The sequence below is a fragment of the Malaclemys terrapin genome, chromosome 2, assembly GCF_027887155.1.
Source record: "Malaclemys terrapin pileata isolate rMalTer1 chromosome 2, rMalTer1.hap1, whole genome shotgun sequence".
Lineage (NCBI taxonomy): Eukaryota > Metazoa > Chordata > Testudines > Emydidae > Malaclemys > Malaclemys terrapin.
The window spans coordinates 248,209,327-248,226,550 of NC_071506.1; the positions used below are offsets into that span (position 1 = coordinate 248,209,327).

At 39.2% G+C, this 17,224-nt stretch overlaps 1 protein-coding gene across 4 annotated transcripts in view; it reads left to right on the plus strand.

The window, feature by feature from the left end:
• CACNB2 (calcium voltage-gated channel auxiliary subunit beta 2) overlaps positions 1–17,224 on the plus strand; it is a 410,979-nt gene that overhangs the window by 341,811 nt on the left and 51,944 nt on the right. For all 4 annotated transcript variants that reach the window (XM_054020627.1, XM_054020628.1, XM_054020630.1 and 1 more), the window contains one exon: positions 16,359–16,481. In XM_054020627.1, coding sequence (XP_053876602.1) covers positions 16,359–16,481 — 123 coding nt within the window. The remainder of the gene's footprint in view (positions 1–16,358; positions 16,482–17,224) is intronic.

Genomic DNA, 17,224 nt, shown 5'->3' on the forward strand with positions numbered 1-17,224 from the left:
ATTTTTGTATATTAAGGTACTCTTGCTGTATATTGAACAATCAAAGTATAAACCAATGAACCAAAATGATGGATTTAAATTTTAGCCTTTAAGATTTCCTTGATTTTATTTTGGTTTTGGTTTCACGGCATTTGGCAAACAGGAGGGCAAGAATTAAGATAAGTAAAATCATGTGGAATATGATTAGCTGCCTTTTTATGTTCATATTATTTCTGGAATACCAAGTCCTACTGCATATACATGAGCTTCGGAGTTCTTTTTCCCAGTAGGCAATTGTTTGAAGTAAATGATTCTCAATGGTACTGACTTTACTAAAAGTGCTGATTGAAGAGGCTGACAAATTAACTAGTATTTTTAAGACAAACACCTATTATCTACTGCTACATAAAGTGTGCGTGTGTGGGGTGGAGGGTGTTAAAAATAGCGTTGACCACTGGATATACACAAATCTGGTTAGGGTACTATACTGTATCAATTTTATGTACCGGTTTCTCAGTCATCAACAAGGTTAAAATAAGGTAATATACCTTAGTCCAGTGGTTCTCAACCAGGGGTCCGGGGCCCCCTGGGAGGCCGCAAGCAGGTTTCAGGGGGTCCACCAAGCAGGAACAGTGTTAGACTCACTGGGGCCCAGCCCAGAAAGCTAAGCCCTGCTGCACAGGGCTGAAGCCCAGGGCCCTGAGCCCCGCCACTCGTTCTGAAACAACTTCACTTCGCGGGGCACCCTGTGGCATGGAGCCCTGGGCAATTGCCCTGCTTGCTATCCCTTAGTGCCAGCCCTGGCTTTTATATGCAGAAAACAAGTTGTTGTGGCACAGGTGGGCTGTGGAGTTTTTATAGCATGTTGGGAGGGGCCTCAGAAAGAGAGAGGCTGAGAACCCCTGCCTTAGTCTGTGGCTACTCTCATGGGGCACTAATATTATTATTGTTTTCTGTCACATCTTTGTGTGAGCCATTCATTACAGTGCTATACCTACTCTAACTTGTGGTAAGCCCCTGTGGGAGGTATGCAGTTTGTGTGCCATCATTAGATATGTATGCTCACCAGAAGAAGTAGTAATTAAAGGCTCAAGAGTAGTATCATCTTGCTTTGTTTAAAATATATTGTCTGTTTTAAGCTTTGTAGCTTGTCAGATTATTTCTTTCTGCTTTCCTCTACGTTGAGTATGAACTGGGAATGTTTGGAGAGAAATAGTCATTCCACAAGGGGTGGGGGGGAGGGAATTCCTTGCTGCCAGTATAAAGTTACAGGTATATTTGAAATGTGGATGTGATGGATGGTGTGCAAACAGCAAGAAAGGAAAGCTGATTTATGGAAAATTCTCTTAGCTCCAACACAACCACCAACTTTTACAGGTACATTGTCAAAACAGTGACTGATGCTATCTTCCGCATCAGTTCTAGAGTTTTCTACATTTTCTTCACAGTAGGAATAGAACTAGATTCTGACTTCATTTATCCCTGTAAAAGCAGAGTAATTGCAAGATTTTACAGCATTCTACATGATATCTGAATTTGGCATTGGGCCATGATCATTGACTGTGGATGGGCAGCAGAAAGATGGCTTTAATTCAAGGTGGATGATAAAACATAATTTTTTTTCAAATCAGGATTTTTGTTCAAATTACATTCAAATTTTAATTGATTTTTGTATTTAAATTTTAATATTTTTAAATATAAACCTTTTTGAAATTGACAACCTATGTTGAGGCCTTCATTTATTATAATCTATTAAAATCATTTACATGAAATTAAAAAAACATTAAGCAGTACATGTTTGCTAGAAAGCTTTAAAGACAGTCAAACCTCTGAACTAGTGGAAGGCACTGGCAAAGCATCTGGAACCATATTTTGTTGAAAGAAACTTTTGTTGCCACTGCTTTTGACAACAGAAGCCTCTTCTGCAGGTGCAGAAAGAACATTTTCCTCATTTCAGTTTATTCAGAAAGTTCAGTTCAATGACTAATTCATTCAAAGTACAGAAACTAGTTAGGTTTTGAAAAAGCAAGAAGCTTGTTTTCCTCCTCCAATCTATGAATAAAAACTAGGCGTGAGAAGGTGAGAGCTACTAATTGTAAAATCTTGACGGACATGGTTATGAGAAACAGTTCAATTCACTAGCTATAGGTAATACTTTGTTGAATACATCAATTAGTTTTAAATGCAAAACATGTACTGATAAACTTAGAAGCTGCTCAAGCCGATCTGCCCCCCAGGCAAAACTTCAGTGTGCTCCCCTTCCTGCCCTCTAAGAAGTTTGTGGCAGGGATCTGCTCTCAATCTGCCCCTCCTCACCCAGCGACCCTCTCCTGGACTCCACCACCACCATCCCTTGCCAGGGATCACCACAACCATTCCCGTGGAGCTACTCAGCTCGTCCACAGTGGGATGCAGGCACCCCCACCTGCCTCCCTGCACATCCAACCAATCCCAGATCACAATCTCTGTACCCCGCCTAGTCTGCCCCCTACACTTTTCCGGATGAGCTCCTCACTGTTGGGCTCAAAGTGCGGGGCAGCCACAGTAAAAATCCAAGGCAGTGGTCCTCAGCAGCCTGGCAGGGAACTACTTTCTGTTCCTCAGAGCCTTGGCTGGTGGCCACCTCCTTCCTGGAACAGCCCTGCCAGCCTCATCCCCCACCATGGCCCATGGAAGGAACCGGGAAAGGTCCTGAAATCTGCTAACCTCAGAAATGTGTCACCCTTTCCAGCTGCTCAGCTTGCTCATACCCAGAGCAGCCTCTGAATAACCTTTTGATAAACTATTTTCCTTATTTATCAATCATATTTAAGATAATTGTATTTAACTAATAAAAATACCATTTAAAAATGCATTTGTGTATCTTCAATTGAATTTTAATTTCCATCCAAAACAAAATAATCATCATTCAGTAAAAATAAATGCATCATCAACCACTTTCTAACAGTAAAAATGTATAAAATAAGAATCTGAATAAATGTAAATCAAGCTATAATTGCTTAAATAAATGAATATAGAGATAATATATCTTTCTGGTACAAAAAAACCCCACCAAATGTAGTATAAAGTATTTTTTTAGGTGCAGATCTACAGATTTTAATGGTTACCAACCAATGAGAATCAACCTTTCTTAGGACGATAACTAGAAATTACAAATGCAAAACAAGATTAAAATTGAAGACTTAAATCAGGGTTCGGCAACCTTTGGCACACGGCTCGCCAGGGTAAGCACCCTAGCGGGCAGGGCCAGTTTGTTTACCGGCCGCGTCCGTAGTTTCGGCCAATCGCGGCTCCCACTGCCCGTGGTTCACCGCTCCAGGCCAATGGGGGCTGCAGGAAGCGGCATGGGCTGAGGGATGTGTTCGCCACTGCTTCCCGCCACCCCCATTGGCCTGGAGCGGCGAACCGCGGGCAGTGGGAGCCGCTATCGGCCAACCTGCGGACGCGGCAGGTAAACAAACCGGCCCTGCCCGCCAGGGTGCTTACCCTGGCGAGCCGCATGCCAAAGGTTGCCGATCCCTGATTTAAATAAAAGTTTCCTCCTTGCTGATTTAAATCAAGGTCATACTGGAATGGGGGCAGTCTGGTGTAAAAGTACTGTAAAAATGCTGCATCCAACACAGAGGGATTCTATATTAGATCTTGTCTTGACAAACTAAGAGGAAGTGATCACAGAACTAAAAATACTGGTAATTTGGGTACAATCATAACTTGATCACATTTCTAATGTGAAAACAGAATAAAGTCAGATCAGTGATATATATATTATACACACACACTTGATGCTGTAAAAGGACCAATTTAACAAAGCTGAAAGCAATTATGAGCCAGATCAGCAACAATTTAATCAGAAAAATGTGAATGATCAGAGGGAATGGCTTAAGATCATTTTACTAGATGCCTCAAAAGCCACAATTGAAGAAGGCTATATTGGTTTTAAAAATGACCAGGTTTAGAAAGGATAGGAAGGCTGCTATATATTTTAAAAAATGTATAACAAATGAAAGAAAGAGGAAGTTAGAAGCTAGATATTGTAGAAAATTGATAAGGGAAGCAAAAGGACACAAGGCCATCAGAGTTATGAACAATATGGAGTTTTTAAAATAAAGTAGGAACAAAAAGGACCATTGTGATTGTTAGGATTCATTACTGGATGGAAATGGTAGAATTACCAATAATAATGCAGAAAAGGCAGAAGTGCTCAATAAATATTTTGTTCTGTATTTGGGGCAAAAAACATGATGTAATCATATCATAGGATAATGCTTTCCATTCCACTACATTTTTTTAAAAATAATTTATCTCCTAGAACTGGAAGGGACCTTGAAAGGTCATTGAGTCCAGCCTCCTGCCTTCACTAGCAGGACCAAGTACTGATTTTGCCCCAGATCCCTAAGTGGTTCCCTCAAGGATTGAACTCATAACCCTGGGTTTAGTAGGCCAATGCTCAAACCACTGAGCAATCCCTCCCCCAGTAGCTCAGGAGGTTGTTAAACAGCAGCTGCTAAAGTTAAACATTTTTAAATCAGCAGGCCTGGATAACTTGCATCCAGGAGTTTTAAAGAGCTGGCTGAGGAGCTTGATGGATCATTAATGTTGATTTTCAATAATTATAGGATCACTGGGGGAGTTGCAGAAGACTGGAAGAAAACTAATGTTGTGTCAATGTGTAGGGTAAATGAGAACCTGGATAAACAGTCTGACATTGATCCCAGAGAAGCTAATGGAGCAGCTGATATGGGATTTGATTAATAAAGAAATTAAAAGAGGATAGTGTAATTAATGCAAATCAACATGGGTTTATGGAAAATAGATCCTGTTAAACTAACATACACACACATACACATATATATAATTTATGAGATTACAAGTTTGGCTGTATAGATAATAGTATTGGAGTAATAGACTTAGACTTCGGTAAGGCATTTGACTTGGTATATCACATGACATTTTGGTTAAAACAACTTAAAAAATATAAAATTAACATGGCACACATTAACTGGATTAAAACTGGGTAATGGGCAGGACTCAAATGTAATTGTAAATGGGGAATCATCAAGTGAACAAGTGTTTTTTATAGTGCTTTGTAGTGTCTCTGTGTTATTTAACATTTTTATTAATGAACTGGAAAAAAACATAAAATGATTACTCATAGTTTGCAGATGACCAAAGTAAATGGTAAATAATGAAGAGGACAGGTCACTTATATAGAGCAATCTGGATCACTTGGTAAGATGGGTGCAAGCAAACAGTATGTGTTTTAATATGGCTAAATATATATGTCTATATCTAAGGAAAAAAGAGTGTAGGCCATACTTGCAAGATGGAGAATCTGTCCTGGGAAGCAGTTACTCTGAAAAAGGTTTGGAGATCATAGTGGATAATCAGCTGAATATAAGCTTCCACGGTGATGTTGTGACCAAAAGGGCTAATGCAATTCTTGGATGCATGAACCAGGGAATCTCAAGTAGGAGCAAAAGGTTGTTTTAACTCTATACTTGGCACTGGTGTGACTACTGCTGAAATCTTGTGTGTCCAGTTCTGGTGTCCACAGTTCAAGAAGGATGTTGATAAATTGGAGGGGTTCAGAGAAGATCTGCAAGAATGATTAAAGTATTAGAAAACATGCCTTACAGTGGTAGATTCAAAGAGTTCAATCTATTTAGCTTAACAAATGGAAAGTTAAGGGGTAACTTGATTACAGTCTGAAAGTACCTACATGGGGAACAAATATTTAATAAAGGGTTCTTCAGTCTATCAGAGAAAGGGATAACATGATCCAATGTTTGGAAATTGAAACTAGGTATGTTCAGACTGGAAATAAGGCATACATTTTTAAGAGTGAGGAAAATTAATCATTGGAACAACTTACCAAAGGTCATGGTGGATTCTCCATCACTGACAATTTTTAAATCAAGATAGGAAGTGTTTCTAAAAGATATGTTGTAATAATTACAGTATTTTGAAAGTGCTATTACACGAGGTTAGGGTGACCAGACAGCAAATGTGAAAAATCGGGACAGGGGGTGGGGAGTAATAGGAGCCTACATAAGAAAAAGACCCCAAAATCGGGACCGTCCCTATAAAATTGGGACATCTGGTCACCCTACACGAGGTCAGACTAGATGATCACAATGGTCCCTTACATGATTTTTTCCCCCACTTACACCCATGGTATGGTAATTGCTCACCCATTTTGTGCATAGACCTCTCTATTTAAAAATCTGACTTTTAGTGTTGTTTTCTGATGTGATTTGTTGTTGTTGTTGTTGTTGTTAGAATATATACATTCTAAAGATAAGGAGGTTCCTGGTCAAATGACAGCATTTCTCTTAGAAAGATAAAATGTAAAACTGTTTAACATCTGGTAGCATCTGTCCTTGTAGTCCAAACTATGGATTAACTGAGTGCTAAACTGTCATCACATTTTCAGAGAGATTTAGAAAATGAACAGAAAGTACTTAACTTCTTTGACCCTTTCTAATTTTAGAATTGTAGAATACAGAGTGAAATGCTAGATGTGTGTTTAAATTATATATGGATTAAAAGAAAGAGTGAAAGACAGTTATTTGGCATGATATTTTGGCATACTATTTTTACCCTAGTGAGGTAAGCAATTGCATGAAAATGTGACATATTGTACTTTATCCTGTTAGTATCATGAATTGCAAAAAGCAACAATGTTGCATATCATGGGTCTATTTATCTTGTAAAATGTTAAATTCAGGGACTTACGTTTTATCTATGTGAAGAAATCAGTGTTTGACCTTCAACAGTGAATTAGAGTTTTGAATTTTGATCACATAAAATATTCAATTAAATGAATTTCTGCAGTCAGATTTTGCTTTATTTACTACTCAAAGTTCCACAGCTATTCCCTGGATGGAGAAGTAAATTGAAGAGAATTTATAGCTGCTGCATTTATCTCCTTTGGAATTACTTTTCATTTTCTCCTCTGTCTGAGAAGTGAGATGTTGCCCTTTAATAAGAAATCTTTAGAGCATTGCTAAGAAGTATTGACTTATTGCTAAGATTTTTGAAGATTCCTATTGGTGATAGTGCAGCATGAGTTAGTGGTTAGTCAGTCTATAGTACTCTTTCACTATTACAATATGAGTGAGCAGGACACTCATGTGAGCATTTTTGTACCAGAGAATAAATGTTTTAGAAAGGCAGGCATGCATGTTATCTCTTGTGTCAGTGCTTGGTTTTGATTGCTCCTTAATATTTCTATGCTTGCTTTCAGATCCTTTCTTACAATGACTGTTAAGTAGAACTTCTTTTGAAAAACTAATTTTTAACAGAAGCGAATGACATATTGTGTGCTGTGCTATTTAATGATGAATTATTACTCAGGATTTGGCAGTGTAATCGTAGTTATTTCTCTATTTTCTGCTGCAAAATGGATAATGGTGTATAAAAAGTCACTTTCTCAGCTAGTCTACATAAAGAGACCATTTGTAAATTCAAGACAGTCAGAGTTTTATGTATTTATTTTTTTACAAAATGGTAATTTATAACTTAATCAGAATGTTACTATTACTGTGAGGTTTTTTACAATAGCTACTGAATATTATGAATTGCTAAATTCATTGCATATATGACTGCTTTTGCTCCTATACATAGCTCCATGTTAAATAACTTGCTTTTTTAGCAAATATCAACTACAATCTAGAGGATAATTAGAGTAGTAGTATCATATACTTGGTTTGATCTCTATGAAGAGGACACACATTTTTTTCTCGCTCTAGAAACATGGTGGCACTGACACTGTGACTCATGCAAGCAGAGACTCTGGAATGTTCCTTCCCATAAAGGTCGTTTGGAAGCATACCTGTGAATATATGGATATTGATTGGTAGTCTAATAATGATTAGCAAGTATTTTTATTCTACCCCATTTTAATGCTCAGTCTGAGTAACATGGCCATTTTTATGGTAAATATTTTTTATTATAGAGCCAGTCAGTCTCTCCTCAATGTGTGTCAGTTTAGGATGTTCAGTGCATGAGACGGTGTAAATACATGGCCTCGCCTCCTTCTGTACCATTGAAGTATACTGAAAGACCAGATCTTGCATCTCCTGGGCACAGAGACTGCAATCATCTCTGGCCCTTGAGTGAGTAGAGTTGCCAGGCATCCGGTTTTCGGTCAGAATGCCCGGTCGAAAAGGGACCCTGGTGGCTCTGGTTGGCACTGCCAAGGGAACGGGGGGCTAAGGCAGGCTCCCTGCCTGCCCTAGCTCTGTGTGGTTCCTGGAAGTGGCTGCCAGGTCATTGCGGCCCCTGGGGAGCCCACACCCCGAACCCAGAGCACTCTCCCACACCCCAAACCCCTCATCCCGGCCCCATCCCAGAGCCCACACCCCCAGATGGAGCCTTATCCCCCTCCCTTACCCCAACCCCCCACCCTAGCCTGGTAAAAGTGAGTGAGAGTGGGGGAGAGCAAGCAATGGAGAGAGTGGGGGATGGAGCGAGCGGGGGCAGGCCCTCGGAGAAGGGGCAGAGCAGGACAGGGCTTCAGGGAAGGGGCAGGGCAGGATGTTCGGTTATGTGCCATTAGAAAGTTGGCACCCTATGCAGGGCCGGCTCTACTGTTTTTGCCAGCCCAAGCAGCGCGCCGAATTGACGCTGCAGATGGCGGGGGCGGTCTGTGTGCCATTAGGGTGGCACGCACGTTTCCCCGGCGGCAGCTTTTGTCTTCAGCCGGAAGACAGAAGCCGCCGAATTGCCACCATGGGCAGCTGAACGTAGAAGCTGCCCCCGAATTGCCGCCACTGCGGAAACGCGCATGCCGCCCTAATTGCAGACAGACTGCCCCCGCTGTCCGCGGCGGCAATTCGGCGCGCTGCTTGGAGCGGCAAAAACACATGGACTGCCGCCCCTTACAGATTGCTGCCCCAAGCACCTGTTTGGAATACTGGTGCCTGGAGCCGGCCCTGACCCCTATGACTGAGTTGTGCTCATATGCAATAGAATCAGGGTCCATGTGGCTCTCTGATAGGCCTGGCAAGCCAGAAAGCATGAAAGTAGAGCCAAGCTAAAGATCATGCTTCACTTTAGTAGTGGGGTGCTGTGTAGACATAGCCATAGAGTGAACCTCTGAGGACTTTGGGAACTGCAATACAGTGGAGGTGCACACCTCTGTTTGGGAATGTGAAATCTAGCCTCCTTGCTGCCTGTAAAGTGGAACCAAAACAGCTTTACTTCGGGCAGGACCTTCTGCACTTTTGGTCGTGGGGCAAGATTTTATGCTCATTTTGTGCCAGTGTTAATCCAGTTTAGACTCTGGATTTACATATGTATAATGGAAAGTAGAATTTGGCCATCTGTCTTATTCTGTGTTGCTGTAATACAGAGCCAAAAAGAATTCAGCTAATATTTTGAATATTTTTCTGTTAATAAAGAAATAATCCAAGACATCTTTGTAGTGTGTGGTTTAAAACAAAATAAAAGTTTGAGAAGAGAGATTATTGTGGTGGTATAACCTACAGAGCACAAACAATTTTACCTCCAATTCTGAAAATGACTGATTGGGAGGACACCAAGAAAACAACTATTTTATGTTTAATGGAAGCCCTTTTCCTAGAGGTCATGATGATGTCAGAATTAAACTTGCAAAGTTAAACCTGAGTGTTTAGCCAGCTGTGATGAACATGGGGCTTAATGCAATGTGTTATGTGCACACGCTATACGGGGAGGAAGAAAGGAAGGAAGGATAGCTCAGTGATTTAAGCATTGGCTTGCTAAATCCAGGGTTGTGAGTTTAATTTTTGAGGGGGCTATTTAGGGATCTGGGGCAAAAATCTGATCTGTCTGGGGATTGGTCATCCTTTGAGCAGGGGGTTGGACTAGATGAGCTCCTGAGGTCCCTTCCTCATCTTCTATGATCAGCTGTTACGTTTTGTGCATCTGGCAAACAGTGTAATATCCTTTTTACAAATACAGTGCTGAAAAATGAAAAGTGAAGTAACAACATTTTTTCATGTTAAAAGTGTTATATTAACAGAGTACCTAATGTTATGAATTAATGTTGTTCTTAAATGAGATGCAAGTAAATAATTCTAAATGTACTGTGCAACGCTTAGTCACTGATGTGGTACCAAGGAGGTTAGTGTCATAAAGATATTTTACTGTACTTGAATCACGTGTAAGAAAACATTTCTAATAGCTCAAAGTACTTAGACATCTTAGACAATAGCTTGTAAAACTGATCCTATAGATACAAGTGGCTATTTCAACAAGCATATTGGGTTTTAAGAAACAGACTATTTGTTTGCATTTCATTCCAAACTGATCTTTGAGTGCTGAGGGCTCATCTTAAATTCCTTTTTCTTTTGTGACACACAAAGGAATGCAAAAGATATGTTTAATGATTTTATAGTTGTATGATTGTCAAGTTAATTAGTGATTTCTGACAGCTTGTTGACAGAGAAGATAAAAGAGAAAAAAGGCATGTGAACAAGGATGTTGTACATAATTCTTAAAATGCTCAGTGTCAGAAAAGGCATGTGTATATATATTAGCCCTTTGCTGTTGGATATCTCTTCCTATGTTTGTCATTTTAGGAATGAGATTCCTTCAAAAGATCTACAGGTTCCATTCTGTAGAGTAGAAAGGATATAGACTGGGAATTATAAGCTATATTGGATATAGCAGTTCAGACTTACTCCAGGAAAGAAAAGATAAACAAATGAACTGGGTTAGTCTCCAGTCATTTCACAGTAGTAAGGTCAGGCACTTTCTGGGGCACGTGGCCTTGAAAACCATTGATTGAAAGTACAATTTTAGTTTTACATCATTAGCTGTGATTGAAAGAATAACTGAGGAACACTTTGGATTCTTCGAATCTACCATTATAAAAGTTGGCACATTTACGTCAAATTGGAGTGACATGGAAAATAACAGGTGTTAGGTAGTTCTGACCTAACAGCTTTTTTTTTTCCATCTCACTCCAATTTGACCTAAACTTGCCAACTTTTATAATGGTAGATTCGAAGATTCCAAAGTGTTTCTCAGTTATTAACAGACTTGTTACTTGGAAGGTGCAGGGCAACGAAAGAATCATACAGACAAGTAGAGCTAGAGAAAGAGAGAGATGGATTGAGAAGGTGAGGTGGCAGGAATTAATACAATAAGAGGCTATGAATTAGTCATCTGAGTTATAAAAATAGATCATGAAAGTGCAAAAGATCAGAATTTCATAGTGTTTTTGTGCACTTCTTTGAACGCATGTCTATTTTCAAATCTCATATGAATGTTTCTTGTTTGACTTTTACATTGAATCCAGTGAAGCAAGTGTAAGTTACATAAATAACTTTTCCCCAATTAAGTGAAACCTGAAGTTTCAACCAATTATTTTCACATCTACTCATGCATAACTTCACAACTTTCTTTTACAACATAGGGAAAGACAATGGAATCTCTTTACCCTAGCTGTCTTGTCCCCACATTGGGACTTGTCATCCCAAGTCAACTAGTTGAAATATTTTCAAATATCTGATAAGGAGAAATAATTCCTAAATGATAGAGTAAAAGGGAATATCATTTGCCAGTCTTTTGCTCCATCTGGCTGGTTTAACCATAAGAGTGAGGACTTGTGACTACACAAGAGTTGATGCATTATTCATTTGTTGCTATTGTGGAAGGTTATCATTTGTTTTAACATCAGAATGAACTATTTTGGGCAACTGTGGCAACTACTTTCACATACTGTTGGCATGAGTAAGAAAGAACTGTAACTGGTGTGGGTAGGAGAAAGGCTGATACTGTCCTTAGATGGTAAATTCTGATCTTCATAGAGTGCTAATGGGTCTGTAAAAATGGGCTAAGTATTCTTGTCTTTGGCTAAGGTCCCATCATTTGTAAAGTCTGTTCCAAAGAAAACGTAAGTTAGTTTCACAATGAATATGAGTACATGCCAATAGGCTGTGTTGTCTAGACTGCATTTTCAGTCTAGACTGTGGCTTTGTGTTATAGCCTCATGAAAATGACTAATATGAGGATTATGTTCTAATAATCGTTCACTGTCTTCACTCAGATGATTGAAATAGCTGATTTTTAAAACTTCAAACTTGGCATATAGCTAAGTCATCTATGATTAGATGATGGGGGGAGGAATAGCTCAGTGGTTTGAGCATTGGCCTGCTAAACCCAGGATTGTGAGTTCAATCCTTCAGGGAGCCATTTAGGGATCTGGGACAAACATCTGTCTAGGGATTGGTCCTGCTTTGAGAAGGGGCTTGGACTAGATGACCTCCTGAGGTCCCTTCCAACCCTGATATTCTATGATTTATAGTCACTTTGTGAAGTTTGGGGGAAAATGTGTGAAGAAATTATTACAGGTCAGGTATCATAACCCTTAACTATGTTGAGTAGTACTTATTCAAGCAGCCCTATCCGAAAACTCCGCTTCCTATATTTACCGCCAGTGGAACTCCCTATTCAAATCCAGCTATAGAAACGATCCTGACAGCCCACCCCCACATCCCCGAAAAGAAGCTCACAGTTTCAACCTTCCAACTGCAAAACTCTTTCCAGGTTGCCCATTTAGATAAGTTGTGCTATTGCAGGTACATTAAGATCACATAAAGGTGCCATTTTTTTTCCTTTGGAAAATTAAGTTTAAAAAACCTACATTACTGCAACAGTACGACTGAGGTCTTAAATGTACAAGACCTAAAATAAAGTTTCCACAGTAACTCAGCTACCTTGCACTTTTACATTTAATAGAATAAATAATTGAAAATACTACATAAATACAGTACAGTCCCCCTAATTGCCACTTTGCAGATGTGCAAACCAGTAATTCTCACAAAAAGAAACATCTGTTTTATTCCACTTCTCAGCAAAGATATCATAGCTAAGGCCTGCAGTGAACCATTATAGTACTGAGACTCCATTACTCTTGCAAAACATAATGTATCCCACAGCCTATGCAGCACATTCGGCTTAAATTAAGCAGCAGAGACCCTTCTCCCCCTCAGGGCCCACCTCCCTTTCCAATCCAAACAACACCGAATAATAGCTATACCGAGTATTGTTTGTTTGTTTATTTTTATATTAAATCCTATTATTTTATACTGCTGCAATGCCAGTACTAATAAGTAATGTGATAGTACAATATGTCAGGGGAAACCTGAATATGGCACTAGGGGCTTTTTGGTATCCAGGTAAATGTATCAGATGATTTTGGTTTGAGGCAGCTGTCGCTTTTGCTGTGGGGTTAGGATGCTTTGCCTTTTTTCCCTTCTCTTTTTTGGGCAGAGACAGTGGTGTCTTTATACTTGGGATGCAGTGTGTTGAATTGTTCATCCATCACCCTAGCAACACTTTACAGCAATTAGCTACTTGCTTTAACACACCCCAATTTCTGTCTCCAAATCTAGAAGTGTCTATACCATAATCACGTTTACTTTGTGCGTCTGCTAAAACAATCAGCAGTGAGATAGTTAACGATTACATTGAAACTGTCACAAAGATGTGTTAATACTCTATTAAGTTGGATAGGGCATCAGTTATCTCCAGTTCACACTTTGAAACTATTTTAGCAACCATAAGGACTTGGGAGTTTGAGGCAGATCTGCAGCACTAAGGGAACAGAGAGTTGGCCTATCAGGGCTTCTGGGGACTCCTGATATCAGGGGAATTTCTGAGTGGCCCAAAAGCATGGCCTGGAGCAGCAGGAGGTGGACTCCAAAGTACCCTGCACTACAAGGATTCTAAGCCAGCAGAACAGGCCCTTGGGGACTGCTGTAGGTGGCATAATTTAGGCTGTTCTAAATTATTCAGGGATCTGGTTAGGGCTCTAGTTGGGTCAAGGATCAAGGCAGAATCACCCTGGGTCTTGCAACAAACATAGTTTGACCCATCCCCAAGGATCTGGCTCTTTTTCCCTCCCCTTGTTAGATTAAAGCTTAGATTTTGGATAATAATTTGGAGAAATTTAAATGAAATCCACAATTATTATTCAGCAAATTACACAGCAGCCTACAGAATATTTATTAGTAAACTATGTATTATCAAAAATAATCAAAAGTAAGCTGCATCTGTTAAATTAAATAAACTAATTATTTTATTATGCCATTTCTTTGATTGTATAAGTTATTTGTTCATTTACTTAAATCAGAAAAGTCTGTACTTTGTGTTGAGTTGTACTTGTGGGGGAATTCTGCACCAAAAAAATAAAAATTCTACAAAAGTCTACATATTTTATTTATCAAAATAATGCAGTATAATCATGCTGGTTTCAATTACTTAGGTAATTTATTTAAACAACAATACAGTGGATGGATAATGGGAGTGGGGAGCACTGGAGGAAATCCCTAAATCCCCTTTGTCTAATAGTAATGTAGCTAAGTTTGGCCCTTTATTTCTAGTTGTTAGTCAACAAATATATGCAGCCATATGCTCAGTGTTACATCATAGGCAACTGAAGAGCAAGTGAGGGCTTGGGAATAAATTCACAGTTTATATTGGCTACTGACCATCTCCAGAAAAGTCAGTAGCAAACAGTTCATGGGCCACATTTTGATAGGAAACTTTTTCAGTCCAAAAATTTAGACCAGTTCTAATCACTAAAGCACCATAAGCATTTATAAGGCCATAATGTCCTTTACACCAGTCTGGCAATGTAAAGGAGGCTTAAAACTTTTACACCTATTTTGTACTCCTGGGGGAATTCACAAAGACAATGGGAACAATTCACTAAGCAGGCAGGCTGCTACATTCTGCTCTGCCTGAGAGGACAGAGCCTGTCCCAAGCCTAAGCTCTGCCCCTCAATGCCAGGCATGCCACAATGGCAAGCGAGAGGGACAGAGTGTCTCTCTCTCTCTCTCTCACACACACACACACACACACACACACACGCATGACTGCCCAGCCCCTCCCCCCCATGATTTATGTCTCTACCAGCTGGTCTGGATGCCTGAAATGACCTGCCTATGCTGCCAGGGAGGGATGTGTGACCGCTCTTGCAGCTTCCCTTTGCTTCCCCATCAGAAGTCATTTTTCTATGGGGAAGCAAAGAAAACTGTGGGGGACATGAATTCTGCACATGCACAGAGACACAGAACTCCCCCAGGAGTAGTCATTATTGCAAATGAGTGAGACTCTACTACCTGGACAATGTTTGCTTTAATATTGCTTTGAGAATCCACATTTTTTACTTTCATGATTTGGGTTTTTAAAATGTGTACATTAATGTTGCATTTACATAGGTTTTCTTACATTTAATTGTTTCTTAACAATGGTTATTATATTTTGTAACTTAGTCTTACTGTACCACTAACCTTAAAGTACGGTTTTCCTCTTTGAAGTGACTGGGTAAAGTTGGCATCTTCTTACTCAACAGATATGCTTTCTAGGCCTGATACTGTACCATTGACTTAAATGAGTGTAGAATCAAACCCTCTATGCATATTTAAGGGCATTTCCTCTCAAAAATATTTTAATGCATAATATTATACATAAGCATAACACATAATCACATAAGCGTAGACTTCAGATCTGCTTACTTTAAAATAAGCTTTCTCTAGTATTTTTGCACTGCAAAGCCAACACAGCTATGAGAGAGTTCCAATTGCAGTCAACTTCTGATCATGGTTAAATTTGCAACCCTCTTGTAAGGGAGGGCAGAATTGGACTGAAGAATGTTTTAGTGGTATTCAGTGGTATTAATGCATTAGCTAAAATGAACTTTGAAATCCAGAGTGAGTCTGCAGTGCTAAAATATATTCTTACATTCATAAAATGAGAAAATATGATATGGAACAATTGAGATAAAATAAACATGGAACTTCAGAATGTCATTTTTATACACGTACTTTTCAGTGTAGGAAACACTTTAAGCACCAAGAGAAGAGAGCTGGGCTATTTAACAGATGGAAAACTCTTGGGATCGTCAAATTTTCAATGTAATACTGTGATGGTGAGCTTTTAAGGACATGTTGTACCTAATGTATGCTGTAAATGAACATTTTGACCTAAGATTTCAGTAGCAACAAGCTACTTTGGGTGCTTCCATTTCTGGATGCCCAAAATCACTAGTCATTTTTGAAAATTTAGACCTTCGAATTATATTTCTACATGAACATTACTGACAATTCTATTGCTTTGAAACTAAATGTCAGCTGTTTTTCTCAAGTGAAATGGTTAGCATATACCTGGTATGTTCACATTGTGAACAAAAATATTTTGAGTAGAGCAGTTCGTATATTTCATAAGTTTTATGACACGTGGTTTTTGCTATGTTAATTGGGAGAACATTAGGTAGATTACTTCCTGGAAGGGTTGTATCAAGTTTACATCAGTATCTGTATATCTGACTCTGTAGGTCTGAGAGAGAAAAATGTTCAAATTCTGTTTACCTTTTGCCCTGCAGACAAAACCTGTTGCATTTGCAGTCCGGACCAATGTCGGCTACAGTGCAGGACATGATGATGACGTCCCAGTTCCAGGCATGGCCATTTCATTTGAAGCAAAAGATTTTCTTCATGTTAAAGAAGTAAGTAAAACTTGCAGCTGTTTTCACTATTTTAATAATAATAATAATAGCACTTAACATTAACATAGCACTTTACATTTTCAAAGCACTGTACAAATGTTACGAAAATGTAACAATGCAACAGGATTTGTAGCTTCCTGGAAATATTGTGCTCATGATCTCTTGTACATTCTGCCTTCAAATACATAACATTTGAAAAGAAAATGATGATGTTCTCTAATGATTGTATCACTTTTGTAGGCTTTAAAACAAATCTAGTTCTGCATTCTGCATGTTCAATGATGTAATCTCTACAGGGATTCACTGTCCTCACACTATAGGGATTTGTTCTGATTCAGCAGCCAACAGTTACTTCTCTCGAATGCTTGTGACTCAGTCTGAAAAAAATTCCTTGGCCCTGTTCTTTTTCCTGGAATAACTTAATTGGTTTCAGTTAATTATATTATATCATAGACAACATTTAAATATATTGCTACAAGAAATTAGACAGTAAATAAACAATGTAATAACTATCAATATGCTTATGCTAGCCTCCCAAGTGACTGTCTGTCCATGTTGTCTGTGCCATTGGTCTATCCTTTCTCCCAATCAGTTCTTGGAAAAATTTTACACGGGCACAAAGGAAGTTTCGTACCACAAATCTTCCTTCTTTCTCCCCTACTTGCAAGAAAAAAATGTGGAAGGTCAACGTCTGAAGTAAATAATTTTAAAATTTTATCTGGGAAGCTGCCTGGTACAGCCTT